This window comes from Danio aesculapii, chromosome 19 (assembly GCF_903798145.1).
Source record: "Danio aesculapii chromosome 19, fDanAes4.1, whole genome shotgun sequence".
Lineage (NCBI taxonomy): Eukaryota > Metazoa > Chordata > Actinopteri > Cypriniformes > Danionidae > Danio > Danio aesculapii.
The window spans coordinates 29,443,983-29,467,345 of NC_079453.1; the positions used below are offsets into that span (position 1 = coordinate 29,443,983).

Genomic DNA, 23,363 nt, shown 5'->3' on the forward strand with positions numbered 1-23,363 from the left:
CATCTCCGACTGTGATGTCAGGACTTGCGTTTATCACGCATGCGCACAACGAAAACGCGCATGATGCTGTGAATGAACAGAAGCCGAACACCGGTGGCTTAAAAATCGACTAGAAGCGCGTGTAAGACCAGGAAGTTGTGTAGTATATAAACGCAACACTTTGTGGACGCATTTCACTTGGACTTTATATATATATTTCTCTTTAAAGGCACATATTACTGCTTCAGCATGAGGTTCCCAAACAGAAAATTACACACGGCGGTGGACGGAGGAGACTCGGGCGTTTCTACACACTTCAGAAACCCTTTCGTACATGAGTTGCGGTTTACTTCTCTTCAGAAACTCAAGGTAAAGTCAGTTCACTGCTTTTTACATTGTAATTAAACCACCGTTGAGATTTTTTTCTTTTCCATACAATAATTCCTTGGAGAGAGTAATCGTACTTAAAAATCGACTATTTCCCGTTACATTGCGTTAAATTATGTTTGGCTAATATTCAATCAACAGCCGTGCGTCATCTGGCAACAACGGGCATACGTTTCTAAAGTAAGCTAGTGTAGAAGCTACAGGTCCATTTAGATTACTATTATTAGCAGTTACCTTTGTTTTTTCATTGTTCCATCACTTCTACATGCATGTTTTGTTGTTGTTGTTGTTTATTTAGGGAAATCTTTTTTGGGGGAAAGCTGACTATTATCTTTAGACTGTGAGAGCATCCAGTGATGTTTTTATCTACATGGGGTGTGTCGCGTAATTCAAAGCGATATGAAAATCATGTGAGTGTCCCTTGTTTGAAAAGACTTACATACGGGTTTTTCTGTTCCTCAGTTTTATTTCAAACTCTGTTCAAATGTATTTTGTAGTAGAGTAACCTGTTGTTATTGCAGAGAACATTGAGTGGAGGCAGGTCTTGATTGGCAGTGCTGCACACAGGCTAATATGGTCCAACACTAGCTTTAGATCTGCAACAAGATCAGAAATCTTGAAGAAAACACGAAGGTTACTAAAATCAAAAACGTGTAAGGTAATACATAAATACTGATGCAGTTCTGTAGAAAAAAAAAAGAAAATATTTTATGAACTTGCACAAAGCATCCTAAATGATCATATAGTTGTTAGTTTTTCATTTATGTGACTTAACTTAATGTATCAAGTTGTCATGTCCATACTGCAATTTTCTTTTTAATTATATTTTCATTTCACTTAATAAAAAAAAATACTTACCAGCACTTTTCCTCTGGGTCCAAAGGTACTTGGGGAAAAGAAACACTAACTAACTAACTAACTGAATGAATAAATAAATAAATGCAAATGTCAGGTAATTTCAGGATGATTTGTACTTTGTTATATCTCATTCATTTCCTTCGGCCTAGTCCCTTTATTTATCAGGGGTCACCACAGCAGAATGAACTGCCAACTTATCCAGCATATGTTTTACACAGCGGATGCCCTTCCAGCTGCAACCCTGTAGTGGGAAGACCCATACACACTTAGACACACTCATACACTATGGCCAATTTAGTTTATTCAATTTACCTATACTGCAAATCTTTGGTTAATGGAGGAAACCGGAGCACCTGGAGGAAATCCACGTGAACACAGGGAGAACATGCAAACTCCACACAGAAATGCCACTCGAACCAGCGAACTTCTTACTGTGAGGTGACATTGCTAACCACTGAATCACCGCTTCGCCCATCGGATCTGAAATTATGGGCATGTTTATTTTAAGGAGATTTCTGTTCAGCCTTCATTTTACTTTCCTAGTACTTCATCTAGAAATGTCATATATTTAAATTCATAAAATCTGTGTATGCGTGCATCAATGTATGTATATGTTATTTGAAAGTCATCTTATGGTGGATTCACACTTGGACCAATACATGAAAACAAAAACAGAATCTGGTGTAACAAGATATGTGCTGCATTTCCCTTTATAGTTTAATGTAGGGGCAGAAATACAGTTTGTTCGCTTAATTTCTTCATCTGTGTGCACCAGATAAATTTCCTGTTTTTGTTTATTTTTTCTCCCCTATTTTTCTTCTTTTAAATGACCCCATAGGTCCATATGGTCCTGTAGTCCACCATTGTTGTTCTGGTGTTGAAAGTATTCTTGCGCACAGTAAAGTTAGACTCAATATGTAATATGCATGCTCATCACATTACAAATCATATTTTTGTAGTTTATATGAAAAATGGTTGTGTTTTCAAGCACGACAGTTTAAAAACAGCTTTCAAGCATTTGCTTTTTTAGCCCCCACCCCCTACAAAATGCAATTATCAAATAAATGAACAGCCAAAATGCATAAAAAGCTTTCAGGTTTTATTTAATATGGTGTAAACACCAAAGTTGTTTAAGTTTTTTCTGCTTGAATGCAGTTCTTCACCCTCAGATATCCCTCATGCTAGAAATGCCCTGCTCTCCTTGTTTAACTGTCATCTTGATAATCGCTGCCTTTCCTGTTGTTTGTGGCAAATGGAAAGCGAAGACATTATTTGCTCTCATGCAGGAAATCCACCAGAGCCACTGATCTGATAATAGATCCACTTATCCTCACATTTCAGCAGGTAAAGAGACCCATCGAGAGGACCATATGGTCACATTCCGTAAATCGGACAAGGTCCGATAGTTGTTTGCCAGGAAATGGTCAAGTGTCTGTTCTCTTTTTGGTTCCATTAGCCTACTGCTGTTTTCTAAATTTAACATTCTTACACAACAGCAGTTTGAAGAATACTAAGATAAGCTTTGATGATTCACCTGATTTCCATATGCCTCACACTCAATGATAAATGGACTTTTGTGCTATTACACAAGTTTTTCTTAATGCACTCATGCCTACAGGCTATGGTCTAAATACTATGAAAATGCTGTATTTATCACACATGAGTGTATTTGCCCTATCAGTATTTGCCAAATCTTGTGTTTGGTTCTTTTGGTCTGGATCAAAAAAGCCAATAGCCATTTCCACTGCACAGTATGGTACAGTTCGGTTCGGCTCAACTTGGCTTGCTTTGGTTTGGTTTGGTTTTGATTGGTATAGTCTGTATTTCCTATGCAGTTTTTCCTATTGCTTAAAGTGGATTGGATTCTCACTGTAGTTGCCCTGGCTAAAAACTATTAATATTCAGGTTTTTTTTTTTTTTTTTTTTTTGAGGTGTAAAATAGGGCTGGGCGATTTTGGAAAAAAAAAAATCATTATATGATGTTTAATATCATTCGGTATCGATAATTATAGAATTTTTTTTAACAATCCATATAAAAATATTAGGATATTTTATTATGTAACCACTTTATTTTAATTTATCAACATTACTAATTCAAGTAGTTTTAACAGTCAAAAACAAAATATTTAAACAAAATATCCCGTCTCTTTATAATAAAATAAACTTAAGTGTTAAAGAGACTCTTAAACTTGATAATGGTAAAGTGTAAATGCTGAACAACCAAAGCAAACTCTAAGGTGTCAATAATAATGATACAGTAAACCTCGAACTCTGTAAACAAAACTAATTATGATAATCAAATCTGAGCTTTCAAGCGAAGGAACAAACCATCATTATTCAAATACATATGAAACATTATAAATTGTGAAGTTGAATGACTATATTACCCTCTATGATAAAAAATCTTTTAGATGGGGCGCTAGTGGATGGGATGCCCACGAAAAGAAACTAAAAAGCTACTCTGACAACATCCTTGCATTCTTTTTATTTACAATCTCCTCACTGCTGCTATACAGCACTCGTTTTCGTGTGTGTTGTTATTCTGACCTGAATTGCACTCCCCTGGCGTCTCTTGTATTTAGGTGACCATCAACCGTTTTCTCAGAGGATGGCAAATGGACAAACCATTGCTGAAGGTACGACACGAGTAAAAAGCGATGTAGTGTTCGGATGCGCCATGTTTGTCTGAGGTAATTAGTCAGCCGTTATTACTGAAATGCATATGTTTCATGCAAAGCGTGAAGCAGATCGGTTTATTCTGCTTGCGTGAATCACGGTTCGCTCATGGAATTCTGAAAAGTTTAGATGTTTGTCAACTAGGTGTACCTGCAAACGGCGCACACATGACGTGACGTGCGCTCATTTTCCATGTTCATGTCATGCAAGTCGCACACCTCCATTGGAAATGACAACTTACACCATAAGCTTAATGACATTGCTTCCAAGGCGCACGCTTAGCAGCCACTTTTTAATAAAACTATAGCTTTCATACCAAACTTTTTTTATCGTTATTGACGATGTTGTATGGTCAATAATTACAGATACTGATTTTTATCGCCCAGCCCTAGGTGTAAAAACAATTAAGTCATGCAAATCAACAATACTGCTGACTATTTAAATATAGCAGCCTAGCAGGTTTTGTGTTTCATGTTACAAACCTATTAATGATGGTAGTGCCACTGGAAACGATTATATTCTATATTCCTGGACTAATCTGTGATCAGCTGCGTGTATCACATTTTGTTAATGATGCAACTTGCTTAGAAGTTCACTTGAGGTGGTACTAAAACAAATACCACATACCATGTACAGTACACAATGAAAATGCCCTCAAAAGTGAGCCATGCCATATCTTGCAGTGTAAAAGTGCATAATTGTACATTTAGTCCTGGCTCATCTAGTATTTACAGACTTGCAGAAGACCCAAAGCAATGCTGTGTGCTGGACTGAACACACACATTGTATATGTGCGCATTTGATTGTTTATATTTTTAATCAATCTTGAGCGCTCATAAAAATCAGCAATAAAATAATCCTTCATTTCCTTTATCTAATGCCTGTATTAAACCGAAATACACATTTTAAACCGTGGTGAGAAAATAAAACAGATTTATGTCCTTTTCATAGGCAGATCTTCTGGCATCATGTCCTTTTTGAGATGTCTTTGATCCGTGCTGTATCATACCAGAGTTTGTTTGGAAGAAGACTGAGATCAGGGATTTTGTGTATGTTGTCTGCTTGTTTTACAAAAGTTCAAGTGGCAGAGCTCACACTTATCGATATGACATGCACTGACAGAGAAGTCACACCACTCACATCAAGCCAGAACGGTTTGAATCAAGCCAGAGCTGCCAAGTGTGAACACTCCCTTAAGATGTAGGTGCTACTTTCCGTAGCCAGCTCTTGTTAATGAGAGGAAATGTCTTCAGACTTTCATTCTCATTAGCCCTGGGCATCGAAATACCATTAGCTTTATTAACAGTCAAATGACAGGCTGAGGAAACTAATGAAGAACTCATGAGTTGGCTTGTGAGTTCCTACCATTGAGCCAAACATTTGCATGAAGACTCCATCATGGAAAAAACACTTTTGCTCACTCAGGTTTTGCTGGTCTTGATGGCATTGCCTCATGTACGTGTCATGACAAGAGTCTCTGTTGTGCTTTTTACTGTTACATAACAGATCTTTGTGCAACTTTGGTCAGGATGAGCAGAATTCCTCACATTCTTTGTACTGTATCTGCTCTCCAGATGATGAGCTGTAACGAGTGTAGTCGCATCACAGAGTGTAAACCTTGTGTTGTTGGCGATCATGACTGATGGTGGTCCGAAGGGAATGTGGAGTGAAGACATGCACTGCAGGGTTGAGGCTGTGAAGGGATCTTAGTGAGAACTAGGGCTGCACGATGTATCATTTCAGCATTGATATTGCAATGTGCGCATTCACAATAGTCACATAGCAAAGATATATATGTCCAGTCTGAATTATAGTTAACCAGGAGCCACAAAATTGTATTTAATCACTGTATTTATATGGAATTTAGGATTTATCCAAAAAATATTTCTTACCTAAGCCGCCTTTCCACTTTCCACAAGCGACAGAAGTCATTCATTTCCAATGGAGAGTAGTCTGGGAGCTGCGTGGAGTTCTGTACGTGGAAAATTCTTATCCCATTTGAGCTGCGGATCCGTTGAAATATTTGAACTCCTGCGTCTAGACCGTATGCGACCGGCCGACCGGATGTGATGTATTCCAGTGTTGTCCAAGCAGGTCCGTGCTCGCGACATGAGAAATAAGAGTTTTTGTTATTTTTTTTTTATTAAAAAAAAGTCTAAAAAAACATTTCTATTCATAAATGAGTAATAAAAATATTATATTTTAATGCTGTCTCCGTATTCCCTCCAAAAGGTTTAGCGGTCTGAGTTTATATTATTCATTAATTTATTCAACCATGGCACAGAGATTAAAGGCTCTTTTGCACTTTATTTCGGACACCACAAGATCAGCTTCTCTTTCATGGTGCACGACAAAACTGAAAATTATGTTCGAGTACCACAAGGGGGCGTATTCCGACAGTAGTGTCCGCCACTGAGACTGCAGCTCTGCACAAGACGTTTGGCCAGCGGAGAAATTAAATGATTGTGCCCAACTGAGCCTGGTTTCTTTGCCAGGTTTTTTTTCTTCACTTCCGCCATTAGTGAAGTTTTTTTTTTCCCTCTCCGCTGTCGCCACTGGCTTGCATGGTTCAGGATCTACAGAGCTGGCATCGTTGGATTTGCTCTTCAATGTTTGGACTCTCAGTAGTGATTATTAAACCACACTGAACTGAGCTAAACTGAACTGAACTGAACTTAAACACTACAAATTGAACCACACTGTTCCTATTTACTGTGACCTTTTATGTGAAGCTGCTTTGACACAATCTACATTGTATAAGCGCTATACAAATAAAGGTGAATTGAACTGAATTGAATGTCGTGTGCAGTGGAAAGGGGGCTTTTGAATTTTTGTCTCGTTTGTAGTCCAAATATCTGCTTTTCTTAAAACAAGCAAAGAAACCTCTTAATTGTGAATTAATTTTTTTGACGGTGAAAACTAAACATTATTTTTATTTTTACAATATTTTTTTGATATTTGGACTAGAAACAAGATGAAACAAAGTAAGAAAAGCATTTTTTTTGCATTATGATTATCCAATTTCTGTACCTGAATACTGTTAGACTCCCCAGAAAACCGTCAAATAGTGCTATTCAAACTGTCTTCATATCGCAATATTTATCACAGAAAAATAAAATATCACAATATCAGATTTTTCCAATATCATTCAGCCCTAGTGAGAACTGTCCTCATTTGATGCTCACTAGCAAGAGTCATTTGCCTTGTAAACATGCTTTATTGAGATGGCGTTGAAATGAGTGCAACTTTTAGATGGAAAAGACTGAAGCAATAGTTTCCTGATGTCTTCTTTCTGCACTTTTTGATCTAGTTTCTTACAAAGCAGGGTTAACCCTTTTATGGAGTGTCTGATCACTATAGTGTGATTTAGAAAGGTCAGAACCTACGTCATCAACTGCCAAATTTAAATCTGATTTTCCACAATAGCTCACTTGCAGACATAGAAAGAGGCATGCGTTGTTTATCAAATCACTGTCAGTGTTTTCGAACAAATAACATTTATTTTCAGACATGCATAGAAATACTAGCAACACATGATATTTATGGTTTGTAATATACACACTATACTAAAATGGTTTTGCTTCCTGTTCAAACGACTTATTCAAAATGAGCTGAAACAACACTTTTTTTTTATTATTTTGGGATAACCTAATTGTTTTGTTTTTAATTAACTTAAGCTTGTTAAGTTAACTTAATCGATTTGTGTCACAACACCATGATTGTATTGTGTGGAACTCAATTTTTTTAGATTGTATGGAGATTATACGATTAGTGCTTTATTCACATAAAATACATACTGTTTGTAACTAGACTGTTTACTCTCTTTCTCTCCCAGTTAAACAGATTGACATTTATGTATTTTGGGAGAAAATTATGAATTATGTTGTAAATTGGCAAAGATTAACATAGAGGCATCAATCACCAGTAATATCAAATAAGGATCATTATTACTGCGCGTTCACACCGAAGGCGGCGAGCGAGTCTAGGTTTGGTCTGGCGACAACAATGTCTGCCTTCACTGTACCGGCGAGATAGTGAAAATTTGCCACATTGATCTCGTATTTAAAAGAGCTGTCGTAGCATATCAGCAAATCAGTTACATACCCGAATAAAAAAACATGCTTTCTAGGGTGATAATGTTGCGAGCCTTTTATCAAATTCATATAACTCCGGAGGATCAAGTTGTTGTTGTGTGTGCTGTGGCTTTGCTCCACTTGCCAATATGCTCCAATATGCGTCCATATGTCTGAAATTTTCTGAAGCAGCAATATGGTTTTTTCCTGTCGTTATAGTTAGCATGAGATTGCTGCTTTAAAAAAAAAAAGTATATGTAACGTTAATGCACATCAACTAGCCAGCATCTTTTTTTATGGATGTCACTGTAAGAAAACATCATAAATAATTTTAAATTAGGCAACCGCAATAATTAAAGCCATGGGAACAACTGTGGTGGGAACCAAAGTTCACAGGACTGTGTTCTCTGGGATGCGGTCAAGCGGTGGACTTCAACATTCCGATTGTTTGGGTAAGGTCCAGATCGGATACGCGCCTGGCCGGAAGTGCGATATGCACATCAATATAGCTGCATTTTTTAATGACACTGTATAACAATAATTAATATGTTTACAGTAGTGTAACGGTTGGGTTTAGGGTTGGGGTGGGGGTAGGCATTAAAAAATACAATTTATTAGGTAATTTAATAGATAGCATAAATAATACTCAGTACAGCTACTGTTTTTACGCTACTGTGACGGTGGGGGTAGGCGTTAAAAATGACAATTTATTGGGTAATTTAATAGATAGCATAAATAATACTCTGTACAGCTACTGTTTTTACGCAACTATGACGGTTGGGGTAGGGGTAGGCATTAAAAAATACAATTTGTGGGTAATTTAATAGATAGCATAAATAATACTTGGTACAACTATTGTTTTTACAGTACTGTGACAGTAGGGGTTGGGGTAGGTGTAGACTTTATTAAATCTAATAAATGGGAAATTTAATGAATAATATAAAAAAATTCTCGTTAACTTCCAGCCACAACCTTATCCGATCTTTGTGGTGTATGTTACACATAGTGTATGTTGCTCGTAATCTGGCATGCTTGTTGACTTGAATGTGGATAATCAGGTTTGAGCATTGAGCATAAGTATTCTATATGCAAAGTCTCAAAGGCAACATTCCAAGGCAGGAATGCACATCCGAATCCAAATTCTGATTCACATCCGGTCCTGGCCTCTACCTTTCAAATTTTGAAGGCAGCATAGAGGTGTACTTTGATATGCCAAAATCCTGTACGTTTCTGACAGTTGAGCTAAAAAAATACATTGTGTCACAATACACCACTTGGGTGTCATTTTATGTGTAAATGTATGTTTTTGACCTAACATTTTCCACATGTAACGGCATTTCTAACAAGAAGTTAGTATAATAGTATTCAAATCTTGCCTGTATGATCAAAGCTCTGTCTATTTTGTTGTAAATTATTAAATTTATTATGTCTGAAATCAGTTTTGTGTTGTGTCTTTATGCACAAACACTGCCTCCAGATTTACTTCCTGACAGTCAGCTGCCTGAGTTTTTAGACACAGCCATTGTTTAAAATCAGGGAACATTTTCAAAGTCAGTTCTTTAGTTCAGTAAATGTCAGTAAATACATTTTATATTGTTGGAAAATGTTTGTCATATTGTTCTTTTACACAATTTGAACATTCTTCACTGAAATCAATGGAAAGGTTTATCCCTGTTTTCCAATGTGATGGTAAAACAAGTTGCAATGCTATTTCTCTGTATATCAGTATATTTACTTCTGTGAAGAAAGTCATACAATTGTGTATTACACAGACTGTCCTACAATACAATAAGGCAAGGTGTGTTTATTTGGTCTATTTCAGATCTGGTTCTTCCAGCGACGTGAGCAGTATTAGGATATTTGCTAACAGTAAACAACTGAGTTAATTGATTATATCAAGTCATTAAAGGAAAAGTTCATTCAAAAACTTATCCTCAGGCCATCCAAAATGTAGGAGAATTTTTTTTACTTCTGTAGAACGTTGAATAATAGTTTTGCAGATACCATGATCTTTGATTCATAAAACTCAAGTTGATGGCTTAATTTGAGGGTTATTTAAAGGGAACAATGTTGTAATTAATGTTCAGTTTTAATGTATGAGTCATGGTGGCTATTAATGCAGTATTTTCTGTATGTTGTTTGATTGCCAGTAGGTGTTAAATTGGATTTTATATATCAAGTACCATGGATTCAGCAAACAATCTTTAATGCTCTATTAAAGAATTAAGTCACCTACATCTTAGACAGCCTAAGGTGAGTAAATTACCAGCAACGTTTGGGTACCATTTAAGGGTACTCTCTTTTAGGGCATTTGGCATGCAGTCAAATATTTTACTTTTGACACTCATAAATTATCACAAAAAGCCTCGTGCTGCATGAATTAGGAGGTTTGCTGAAGGTGCAGCTGACATGCAGCAAGAGGTTTGCATCTTTAATAAACTATGACAGTTTACGTTCATTGAAGAATGATTAATAAATCCATATGAAACATTAAAATCCCTTAAAAGTGATGTCACATCTTCAGTTAGGGGCTCAGGCGCACTTTGCACACACGCTACAAGCGTACCATACTAAAGCTCACAACCAAACCACGCTCTGGCACAGCTTTTCTTACCGGGCCAAGGCCTGTCATCTGAACTGCGTCTGGGCCCGTTTCGGAGCACTCAAACCGGGAAACGCGCCTGAGCACGGTTCGGATAGCATAGTGTGAGTGCACCCTTAAAAAGCCACTCCGAACACCTTTCCACACTTGAGGTCAGGCTCTTGCGTGATGTTCAATGTGACGCTAAGTAGCTCTTAACCCCATTCAAAGACACAAGCAGCATCATGCTGCTCTTTTACAGTGCTGCTAAAAGCCTCGGCTGCAGGTTAGATTGAAGATGGGCTTCTTAACCATCACATCCCCCACCCCGTCCCTCCATCCTCCCTCAGGATGAGGCAGATGGAGACTAGAGGGGGGGGAGTGATGGGGGGATAGCAGGACCTCATAGGCTGTGTCTCTCACTTCTGGGACATTTTACAGTGGGCTAGTGTGGGGTAGGTCGAGGAAAGGTTATAATTGTTGATCTCAGCAAATGCTTTAATCATCAACATTTAAGATTCTGAAATCTTGAGTTAAAAAAAATAAATCTAATAGGGAATAAGTGCTTTTGTATGTATTTTTTTTTTTTTGCTCATAACACATTTTACACTAGCGCTACCCCTCCTTTTCTCCCGTTCCCTCCCTTTCCCAAGAGAGCCATCGCTTCAGCCTCTAGATCAGTTTAATCTTTCTGTCAGGGCAGACCGCAGGTGTTGACAGCAGCTCCAGATAAATAAATAAACACTAAACAGGCCACACATCCCCACCCACAGTTCATCTCCTCCTAATGGAGCCGTCTTGCGAGCCTATCCACATTTAATCACCGCTTTCAGAGAGACTCTCTGATCTCTCCACTGCAACCTTAACCAGATGTGTTATTGCTAACAGCCAGTAAATGTAACACGACTTGTGTCAATCCGGTCAGATTAGTTATTTGTGAGCGTGCGACACAGAGGCTGTACAAATGGAACGGTGGCCAACAAACTGGTGTAATGAGTCACAGTCGATTTTTCGTGGAAATTGGAAGCACATACTCTGAGGCAGATTAAATATTCATTAACCCTTCCGACTCTTAATGTGAGCTCATTCCCAGTTTCTGCTTTGTCATTGGTTCTTGTGACACTCTAACCGCAAATCTCCATTAGCTTTTAGCTGCAATCAACGAAGTTTCACCCTCGTATTGTTTTAGCTGCAAGGTTCAACAAGATTGGATCTTTAGAAATTATGCGGATTGCTGACTTGCCCGACTGATTAATAATGTATAATGTGTTCACAGATCTAGGGGTTAGCTGAAGCTTTGTAGCATTTGCACCAAGAGTTAGTGGTCTTATTGAGTTTGCATGTTTATCTTTTAATCCACATCTCTGTTCTTGTTTTAAGTGACAAATATAAACAGTTGAACTTTTTAGCCCTCCTTTTTGGGTTTTTTAAAAGTGCTGTTTAACAGAGAGAAGATACTTTTCAACACATTTAAACATAATAGGTTTAATAACTAATTAGTTTTTTCCATGATGGCAGTACATAATATTTAAATGGTTGTTTTGCAAGATACGAGTATTCAAAAGTGCAATAGACAAGTGTGATTTATTTAGGCAAGTCTTTTGATAACAGGGGTTTGTTCTATAGCCAATCAAGGGGGAAAAAATCTAATAGGGGCTAACTAATGGGGTGTCAGTTTAATTGTTTCTTCGACGTAGAGGTGGACAATACTGTATCGGTTCATTAATAGTTAATCAACGGTTGTGTACTTACGTCATTTATCTCATAAGCGCTATGTCAATGTAGAATACTATTCAAACGAGGCAAAGGTGAGTAATTAAAATTAAAAATCGATACTCGTGGATCCTGACACGACTGTAGAGCAAACTTTCTTCATGGCGTCTAACACAAATAATCTGTGATATCTGCGCATTTAGACTGTTACCTCGCATTTTCAGTGTCTCATCGGTGAACAACGCTGACATTTTAGAGCCAATAAAAAAAAGCCAATCGCAGCCCTTTCTGTTGAGCGTGTAACAATGACTAATCATAAGAATGTACGAAAACGCCCGATAGTGCTCAAAAAGCAAGCAGATTAATATATTTGCATTAGTTTATTTGCTATAAATGCTCATTTTGTCTTCTGTGATTGTACTGAGTTTTGTTTGATGAATTCAAAAAGAGTGTTTTCTATTAGCAGGAAAAATTAAAGCTACAGTTCATAAACCTGCCTGCTTGTATTAAAGGAAAAAATTGTATTACAACTAATATACTGTATAAATATAACATTTTAATTCAAGAATTTTTGTATTGTGAAGAACAAATATATAATTGTGGATGGAAAGCATCGAAAATGCACCGTGATGCACAGAGACATCGAATTGAACTGAATCGATGAAATGATAATCGTTTCAAACCGTGAGACCAGTGTAGGTACACACTCCTACTAGTAATATTGACCTTAGCATTTTTATTATTTCAATAATAATAATAATAATAATAATAATAATAATAATAATAATAATAATAATTTATGCAAAATGAAAACAAAATACTTTCTCCAGGAAAAGAAAATGTTATAGGCAATATTGTGAAAAATGTCCTTACTCTGTTAAACATCACTTATTTTTATGTTACTATATAAAAGAAGTAATCTTCACTTGCAGTATAATAAAATTTACATAAAGTAATTATAATATTGCAAAAATGATTTTAGCGATAATGGTACATTCAGTGCTGACACAACTTTTCTATATGCAAGTATTTCTTCTGTGTTTGTAGGTGGGTGAGCAACTTTCTGTCTGTCTGTCTGTCTGTCTGTCTGTCTACCAACCTACCAACCAACCAACCATATTTTCATAGACAGACATAGAGTTTATTTATTTTTATTTGTGTTTGTGTTATTTATTTGCATGTCTTAGAATGTTGATCAACCAATCAGAATCAATTATTCTACCTGGTTATGTATAATATGAGTTTATGAACATATACAAAATATATTTTTCATAAAGCATCTGAGGGTTCTCAGAAATTACAATGAAAGTGTTTTTTTCTGATTTTTTTTTATTTATTATTATTATTTTTTTTATGTGTGTGTAAAAATTGTCATGATTCTGTTCAAATTGATCTTTATTTTGTATTTTCCATTGGATTCAAGTCCAGGTGATTGGCTGGGCCATTCTACAGCTTGATTTTCTTTTACTAAAACCATTTAAGAGTTTCTTTGACTGTGTTTTGGATCATTGTCTTGCTGAAATGTCCACCCTGGTTTCGTCTTCATCCTCCTAGTAATTTAGATGTTGGACTGAAGCAGCTGATATTAATTTACTGTGATGAAGGACAGAGGGATTCTGAATAACTTCTGAGAGATTTCAGCTGCTGTCTGGGCTTTCGCTGTCTTTCTACACCTCCTTTTCTTCATGTATTCAATATTTTTTTCCTGTGTCATTTCATTTTATTACACATTACTTCATCTGTGAAGTAATTAGATTTCTTTTCATATATGGATTTCTTTGGTTGTTACCAACATCTGGTGAAAATTTCAAGTCAACAGCACCTTTAGAATGATGTATTCTGAGAAAAATGGTGACTTGTTGAATACTTATTTCTCCCACTGTATTTATATATACAAGAAAATAACATGCATAGTTCTTTTTAATTATTTAAAAAAATCGGTCATAGCTATTTTTACCCATTTACTATTGTATGTGAATTTCAACAGAACGCAAGAGTTTAAGCACAACCTTCAGTTTAGCAGTGTGAGCTGCTGAGGTCTGTAGATGTAAACCCTTGATGGCAACTTGAGATATTTGTGGTCATGGGGTCATTAGCGAAACGCTGATGCAGACCTGATCGTTCTCTTCACGTGGTTAACCACATCAGTAGACTAGTGTACAATTGAGAAATATCTGCTAAACAGAAGTAAAATCTGATTAAACTGAAATGTTTAAAATGCAATGAATGGAGTTTGAATTAATCACATGTTTAGAAGAAGAAAACTGTTGCACTATAATGCTTTCAAATCTATATCAGATGAGTGCACTTCTGCTTCTCGAGAGAAAAATTAGGTATCTAAAATCATTGACAATTCTTCATTTTCTGCTCTTTCTTACGTCACTCTAATGTGATCTTGCTTCTCTGAGTTGCCTATAGAAGCATGCCATGTGATGTTCTTATACTCTGAGATAATGGCTTTCTTCTCTTCTATATACAGTAGTAATGTCACAAATCACTCACCATATGTAACAAATTTTTGCACTGCATAATTAAATTTCCTGTTATTTTGAACTGTGCAGAACCAACTGGCCTCATTTTAAAAGTGTAGAATCATTGTAAAGTTAATTGACCAATGGTACTATGTGCTATTTATAAAACCTCTGTACACACACACACTATCCAGTGTTATATTTGATTATATTATTCAGTTTTATGCATATTCTTGGTAGATATTTGCCCGTAGAGTGTTCAGAAACATTAGGTAAGGGTGAGCGCTACTTTTTGTATTTTTGTTTATTATTATTTCAGGGAGTGCACTTTATTGGTGTCAAATACGCTGAAGATTTCAGTTTCTTTTTCACATTTTTATTTTCTTTAGTAAGTTTAGAGGGGATCTTGTTTTCTACTGTATGTGGCTGTTGGTTTTGTTAAATTTTTGCTTTGGTGCCACTCTAGTTCCTTTCCCCCCTGTAACTTTTGGTTTGGTTATATTTCTATTAAATAGAAATATATTATTTATTTTCAAATGCACTGTACAAAGCTCAGACTTGCTCTTTTGTTGGCTTTATCATATTTCCTTATAGAGGAATAAATTAATTAAACATTAAGATTGTTTGTCCTTGTTATTTCCATCTACTTTCTTCAGTCATAATACAATTTTCTAAAATATTACGTTTTCTCACCCTTGACACCTTATTAAAGTGGAACATCCATATTTTTCCTTTTTTATTTCAAGAAACTAAACTGATATAAGGCTGACATTTGTGGCAATGAGAAAAAAATAGTTTTTTATTACTATTGTTATGTATATAATATAATAATTGCTATTACAGTTTAAATGGAATAATTAACATTTTGAGTTTTGTCATAAGTGTGCAGCCCCAACACACACACATTTGTATGTGGTATTGGAGGACTCTGCATATATAGGCATAATGTATTTTATAATGTAAAAACTGCTGATTAAATTGCCTTACTCTACCATTAAACCCAACCCTTGCAGGAAACCTACCAAAATTTGAATGTCAAAACATTCCATTAAGTATGTTTTAAAGAAAACAATAAAACCAGCTATGTGTTTGTAAAAATGTTGGCCTGATGCACGTATGTGGGAGTACTTGACAACCAAAACAAATATGACTGAAAAGATTAATGATTTTGTGGGTATATGTGAAAAATAACAATCCAATCAAATCATCAAAGAAAATCATTGCAGACATCCCAAAAGCTCAGTGCCCGCAAATGAGATAGTGTCACAGACTCCTCATATAAAATATGAGATATAAAGGCTCCACCGAGCCCCCGCCAACGGCGCTCTACATCTACATCACTCACATATTTTTATTTAATGTATTTACAAAAATGTTAGCATTACAGTGAAAATTTCTTCTGATTTAGTCGGAGATAGAAAATTGTATTTAAGTTGTAAAAAGGACGTTTTGAACGTCATGACAAAGTGTCTCATATAATTCATAAAAGTCTTTTATTTTCTATTCATGTTATGTGGCGCGTTTATTGTAGAATCATGTTCATGATTAAATCCGTTTATACATTGCCCAAATGAGAGCCTGTTTTGGTGTCTGTGTCAAATTAAACTTACAGAAGTTATTTTATAAATCTAGTAAGCATACGATATTAAATGCCAGTAGGGTGTCCATTACAATGTCTAAACTTTTGTAAAGGAAAAAACACATCAAATAAATGTGAAATAATGCTGCGCCGTCATTCAGCATTACAGATACTTTTAACCAAACTTAGAACAACATTTATATTCTGATATCTACTGATTTTTACTTATTATTTTACACAGTTCAAAGCTAAATTTGTTAAATGATTAAAACCCGAATTTGTCTTTTGACCCACATGTGTTTGGTAAAAGAAGCCTCAGGGTTAGTCATTCTTTATAGTCAGATTTCAATCTCTCAAACATACAAATCTCGATTTTGTTTAAGCATTTCAAACACCAGCCATCAGTCTTTCAATTAATTAAATAGGACTGACTAGTCTCAGCTATGTTTCCATCATAAAATGTATGCACAAAGCAGGAATATTGCATAAAAGACATGCGAATAAACAAGTGTTTACATCCAATGAGTTGAAGAGAACAAAATCGTCACATCCATAATAACTGGTGCTAAATATCGAGAGTAAAAATGGAATTTACAATGGTAGGAGAAGCTGCGTGAATCTTTTCTTTATTTAATAAGTTAATTACGCCTCAGAAGACAAATGCCGACATGCAATGAATGCATGGTGGCTTTTGAAGGCATGAGACACGGAGCACACAGATGCTCTTGACTATTCTAGACGCAAATAATAATATAAATACACTAATACTGAAATGGTTACAGCATTTTAGAATGACCAAGACAACATTTCTGATGTTTTTCAATGTGCTCAGCCTGCTGGTTTGTCCATTCACACACATTTTTATCATCACATGACCTCTTATTACAAAATCATCTTTTCCTATTGGATAAAGTTTATCCTACTCCGTTATGCGCATGTTTTTATGCGCATTTTCAAAACTAATACACATCATGGCGTTTCCATCAACCATTTTTTTTTAATGCGCATATCCAAAATGCACATAAAAATAGGTGGATGGAAACATGGCGAGTGTAAATGTTCCCCTGGCCTGTCTTTAAGTATGCAGCATAGCAAAATGTAATGTTGTCGCACTGCATTTTATATGACTTTTCTCCTGTCTGTTTCCATCAGTGCCTCTTACACTGTTTTCTTCAGTCCCAAAATATTGTTTGAAAGCCATACAAGCAAATTCTGGATTCATGTGAAAAATATTTGGCATTTTAACCTCTGGTTACCTCTAACACTCTTTGTTTTTCTGTTTTTAGATAGCTGTGATGACTGTGACGCTTTTCCCTGTTCGTCTGCTCTTTGCTGCATTCATGATGTTGTTGGCCTGGCCCTTTGCATTCGTGGCCACTGTTGGCCGTTCTGAAAATGCAGTTGAGCCCCTGTCTTGGTGGAGATGGTGAGTAATTGATCAGCAATTTTAGATTTAATAATCATTACACTGCCCTTGCATGATGATATTTGTCCACTAAAACAGATCCATTCAATATGTCATTTGTAGCAGCAAATCTTTAATTTTTGAATAAGAGATTTAAAGAAACATTAACTACAATGACGAGCATATATATAACAAAGTTTATATAAAACAAAATTTAATGACAAAGCAGTCTCTCAGAAAATGATGTAAACGGATGACAAAAGTTGTACATCCAGATTGCATTCATACTTTTATTTATTTTTTTATGGTCTGCTATTAAATGACGCACCCTCTACAGTTCACATCAGGGTCATTTTAAGTTATTTATTTTAATGTTATATTTTATTTCTTAAAACTTTCTTAGTTTTAGGGTGTTTTTTGACCTGTAGAATGTTTTGTTACAATATCGCAATTAGGCAACAAATTGAAGTACACAATTGACAGGCATTTATCATGTGAGGGATCACGTGCGTTTACCTGGTTGTTCTCGCAAAATAAAACCTGACAGGTTTATCAGCAGCCTGACAGGAAGCGGAGGATTGTTGTATAAGACTGAAGGGTTTTATTCTGCAAAAACAACTGGCTTGATGTACATTATCACACTTATTAGACGACTACTTGTCAAATAAAAACAAAACAAAAAAATCTAGACACAAAACATCGATTTAAGTTGTGATAATCTCTCTTTATATGATTGACATACCAGAATTAAGTAATCCAGTCATGTGATAATAGAAAATAATGAAAACCAATTGTCTAGGCAATTCATGAAGAACATTTACTCGGATGAAGAGATACTTTAGTTATATTTTGCAATTACCAGTGTGGTCACTTGTAATATTATTATATTACGTATTATAAAATACACCACAGCATTTATTGAACACGTTTTCCATTGTTTCATTGGTTGAAAATGCTTTTTTACCTCAACTCAACCTTTTAAATGGGCTGAGACCACCTCATTATGACTCATGTATTACTTAAATGCATATCCAAGCCTGATACACAGAGCTAAAGAAGCATGATGTTAAAGTCCTGAATGTGTTTATTGTGATTTAGACATTTTTATTTAAAAAAATAGTTTATCCCAGCTGGAGCAATGAATTACACAAATATTTAGCAAACAACGCAATTATACCAACACTCAAACAGCACATTTAATGATTTAAAAATTATTTACATTTTTACATAACCGTATTGCTTCAGGAACAAAGGTCTAACTGACCTTAAATGTGACTAATGGTGCGTCCACTGAAAATAATAATTCAATTTATATGCCATTCTCAACACCTGCTGTTCATTATAAGATGCATGGCTTCACAGGGAAATGCTTAAGCTTTGAGCACATTAACAATGCCTTCAGACAGTTTTTGTTCTTTGTGGACTATGAGGAAGAAACAAAAGAAATGGACAGGAGACAGTCAACAAATGAATGAAGTCTTAAAAATAACTGTGTACATTTAAAGTGGTTAAATTTCATCAACAAAAAGAATCTTTGATGTGGTATATTATTAGTTGTTTGGACAAACTTGCCAACCTAAAGGCTTATATTTATACTTGTATAACAGTTCGGAGTGCTGGTTTTATTACCAAAGTTGATTATCATAGTTTTTGACACCTTTAGATTTTATTTAATCCTACCATGAATTAAATCATACAAAACTGAACCATATTCCTAATTTGAATGTGAAAGGACAAGAAAGGTTAACGTCTGCATATGGGTTTGGACACTTGGCATGCTCTTCATGCATCGTGCTATCATTAAAATGCTGGAATCAATTTGCGAATGTTTCTTTTTTCTTTATTTGAAGAGTGTTTTATGGCATGTACAAGAAAATTGTCATAGACTGTGTGTCCATGGGCTCTTAAAGTCTTAAAATGTCTTAAATCTCAAAAACAGAATTTTAGCCATTATAAACTCTTAAATCTACTGAAATATTGTGTCGTAGGTCTTAATTATTATTATTTTTAACAGGTCTTAATTTTCCTTCGTTCATGTATAGCTACCCGATCTGGGCAACACCCACACAATCACCAACAATCCAATAAACCAACAATCCTCAATTAAAAAATGTTTACTATTCAGGGCTCGCAAAATCCGCTAGCCAGACATCCCAGGGCTTTTTTTTTTTTCTTTTTTTTTTTATAGTCTGGCTACCAAAATTTATCTACACGCTGCTCAGCGAGCCAGTGGAAAATATTTCATTGCTTTTACATTCTCTCATAAAATGGATAATTATGTATGTGCTGTGCTGCTGATATGGCAGCAATAAATCCGCTTGTTGTTGATAAAGGAGAAAAGCCACAATATTACCTCCCAAATAACGTAACATAAAGTTTCTGTCAGTTTAATCGCTTTTTCTGTACTGAATGCGTGGCACTGAAGCACACAAACATTCATCACTCAGAGATCGCAATGACATAAGATACAGGAATAACCTTTATTCGTAATAAAGCTTTTAAATGTAATATAAATATGTTTAATATTTAAATTACTTTAATGTGTCTGTAGCAGCAGCATAAACCGAACATCCTGATTCATTCCGTTACCTTACATGCCAGCTACAAATAAGGACTTCAACAAAGTATTCTTTTTTCAGATGTTACTCTATAACATATTAGAATGTCTTTTATAGCTGAAAACAATAACCTGAAACAATGTTCACTTAACATTTTATTTATTTTTTGGTTATTTAAAAAAAGTTATTAAATAAAAACTTAAATAAAATTGTATTATTAATCTTTTATTTAAAAAAAACATATATTGCCTATAACAAATGCCATTCATATATATATATATATATATATATATATATATATATATATATATATATATATATATATATATATATATATATATATATATATATATATATATAAATATATAAATAATGTATTTTCTAACTGGGCTACTTAAGTTTATATTCGATCTACAAAAAACTGAAGAGTGCCTGCCCTAACAGCTACCAGGAATTTAGAAATTTTGCGAGCCCTGCTATTTATTTAGAAATTTGACCTTTAATTCTATTTACCATAATGGTTAATTGTTTTCCTTACAGAACATGTATTTAATGCTGAGGATACTGACCTAACCTATATTTTTTATTATTAATGTATTATTAATATATTATTAAATGTATTAAATTATAATCTACTATTCTAATCTAAACTGAATCTACTATTTTGAGCTGAATCTTCTAGCTGAATCTTGCTACTTTGCTAAAATAAAAAAAAAATAAAAAAGTGCTGTCTGACGTATGTGACACACACACATGCACCCTACTCCATTCACATCAATTCCATTTCCCTACTGCATGATAACTTTGCTTTTCCTATTCTCTTACTGCGTGTTTGTCTTTCTATTCCCCATTGTGCACAAGTTTGTTCTTGTTAGGTGTGCAGTGGACATGTTTTTTGTCTTTATTTGAAGTGAAAGTTTGAACAGGCATGCTTGATTAATTGTGATTGACAACACCAGTGAGGCACAGGTCATAAAGCTATGTATTTCGCTACTGTGTATGTTGGGTAGTCAGTAGTTTGCAGTGAAGTTTCATGTTCACTTCAAATGCTAAATGATATGGACCACATTCAATTTGATGTAAAAGCAATTTCATTGACAGAGCAGTGGTCTCAGACTCAATTCCTGGAGGGCCGCAGCTCTGCAGAGTTTAGCTCCAACCACCTCCAACTCACACCTGCTTCATAGTCCATAATAGTCTTGAACACCTTGATTAGTTGGATCAGCTGTGTTTGACTAGGGTTGGAGCAAAACTGTCCAGAACTGCGGCCCTCCAGGAATTTCTTCATGTCTATTTCTCCCTCTTCAGGCTGGTGGATCTGGCCCTGAAGGCTATCATGAGAGCCATGTGGTTTTCCGGAGGGTTTCATTGGGTCCGTGTGAAAGGTCGGCCGGCTCTGCCCAGTGAAGCACCCATCCTCACAATGGCACCTCACTCTTCCTACTTTGATGCCATCCCTGTCACCATGACCATGGCCTCTATAGTGATGAAGGCAGAGAGTAAAGACATTCCAGTCTGGGGAAGTGAGTTTTGTATTGTATAAATGGAAATATGCAAACATAGAAATATTCTTCTTTCCATCTGATTAAATAAAATGTGGTTGAGTAATGCCCTCCTTTATGTTAAGGACTTTCAATCAGACGAAAGTGTATTTTATTTTAAAAGTACTTTTTAAAAAAAGTTTTTATTAGACTCACAATATTTTAACCTCACAATTTCTTTAATTAAAAATAAATTAATCATTCATGTGATGGCAAAGCTGTTTTTTAAGAAGCCATCATTCTCTTCTAAAATGTTAAAATATGTGTATATGTGAAAAATATGTGTATATGTGAATGGAATATGAAATATGTGATTCTTCATAGATCATTCTGTTTTGAGGATTTCATGCTAAAACATTTCTTCTTATTATTGTTGAAAGAACTTGTGCTTAATATTTCTGTGAACATGTTTCTGTCTAGGATTCTTTAATGAATAGAAATGTTGAAAGAGCAGTAATTATTTTGGAAACAATTTGTATGTATGTATGTGTGTGTGCTTGCTTGTATTTTATTTCAATTAATATTTATTCTTTTTTTCTTTTATTGAAATGAAATTAACAATTAAATGCATGTACACACACCGGCCACTTTATTAGGTACACCTGTCCAACTGCCCGTTAACACAAAATTTTAATCAGCCAATAACATGGCAGCAACTCACTGCATTTAGGCATGTTCTAATCGAGCATCAGAATAGGGAAGAAAGGTGATTAAAAGGACTTTGAATGTGGCATGGTTGTTGGTGCCAGATGGGCTGGTCTGAGTATTTAAAAAAAAAACTGCTGATCTTCTGGGATTTCCACGCAAACCATCTCTAGGATTTACAGAGAATGGTCCAAAAAAGAGAAAATATCCAGTGAATAGCAGTTCTGTCGACATTTCCCTTGTTGATGCTAGAGGTCAGAGGAGATTGGCCAGACTGGTTTGAGCTGATAGAAATGCAAGAGAACTCAAATAACCTCTTGGTACAACCAAGGTATGCAGAAGAGCATCTCTGAATGCACAACACATCCAACCTTAAGGCGGATGGGCTACAGCAGCAAATGACCACACCGGGTGCCACTCCAGTCAGCTAAGAACAGGAAACTGAGGCTACAATTTGCACAGGCTCACCAAAATTGAACAATAGAAGATTAGAAAAACGTCTGATCTGAGTCTCGATTTCTGCTGCAACATTCAGAGGGTAGGGTCAGAATTTGGCAACAACATCATGAAAGCATGGATCCATCCTGCCTTGTATCAATGGTTCAGGCTGCTGGTGGTGGTGTAATGGTGTGGGGGATATTTCTTGGCACACTTTTGACTCATTAGTACCAATTGAGCATCGTGTCAACGCCACAGCCTACCTGAGTGTTTTTGCTGACCACGTCAGTCCCTTAATGATGACAGTGTACCTATTTTCTGGTGGCTACTTCCAGCAGGAGAACGCGCCATGTCATAAAACGCGAATCATCTCAGACTGGTTCTTAAACATGACAATGAGTTGACTGTACTCCAATGGGCTCCACAGTCACTATAACTCAATCCAATAGAGCACCTTTT

The 23,363-nt window shown here is 35.6% G+C and overlaps 1 protein-coding gene across 2 annotated transcripts in view; it reads left to right on the top strand.

Moving 5' to 3' along the window:
• Window positions 1-42: 42 nt before the first annotated feature.
• The window catches only part of lpcat1 (lysophosphatidylcholine acyltransferase 1), a 47,218-nt gene continuing 23,897 nt past the window's right edge, over window positions 43-23,363 (top strand). The window contains exons 1-4 of one of the 2 annotated variants that reach the window (XM_056480338.1): window positions 43-121; window positions 209-348; window positions 17,604-17,743; window positions 21,589-21,803. In XM_056480338.1, the coding sequence (XP_056336313.1) occupies window positions 229-348; window positions 17,604-17,743; window positions 21,589-21,803 (475 nt within the window). In that variant the 5' untranslated portion in view covers window positions 43-121; window positions 209-228. Of the gene's footprint in view, window positions 349-17,603; window positions 17,744-21,588; window positions 21,804-23,363 lie in introns of both variants that reach the window. The other variant, XM_056480337.1, reaches the window with a different exon arrangement.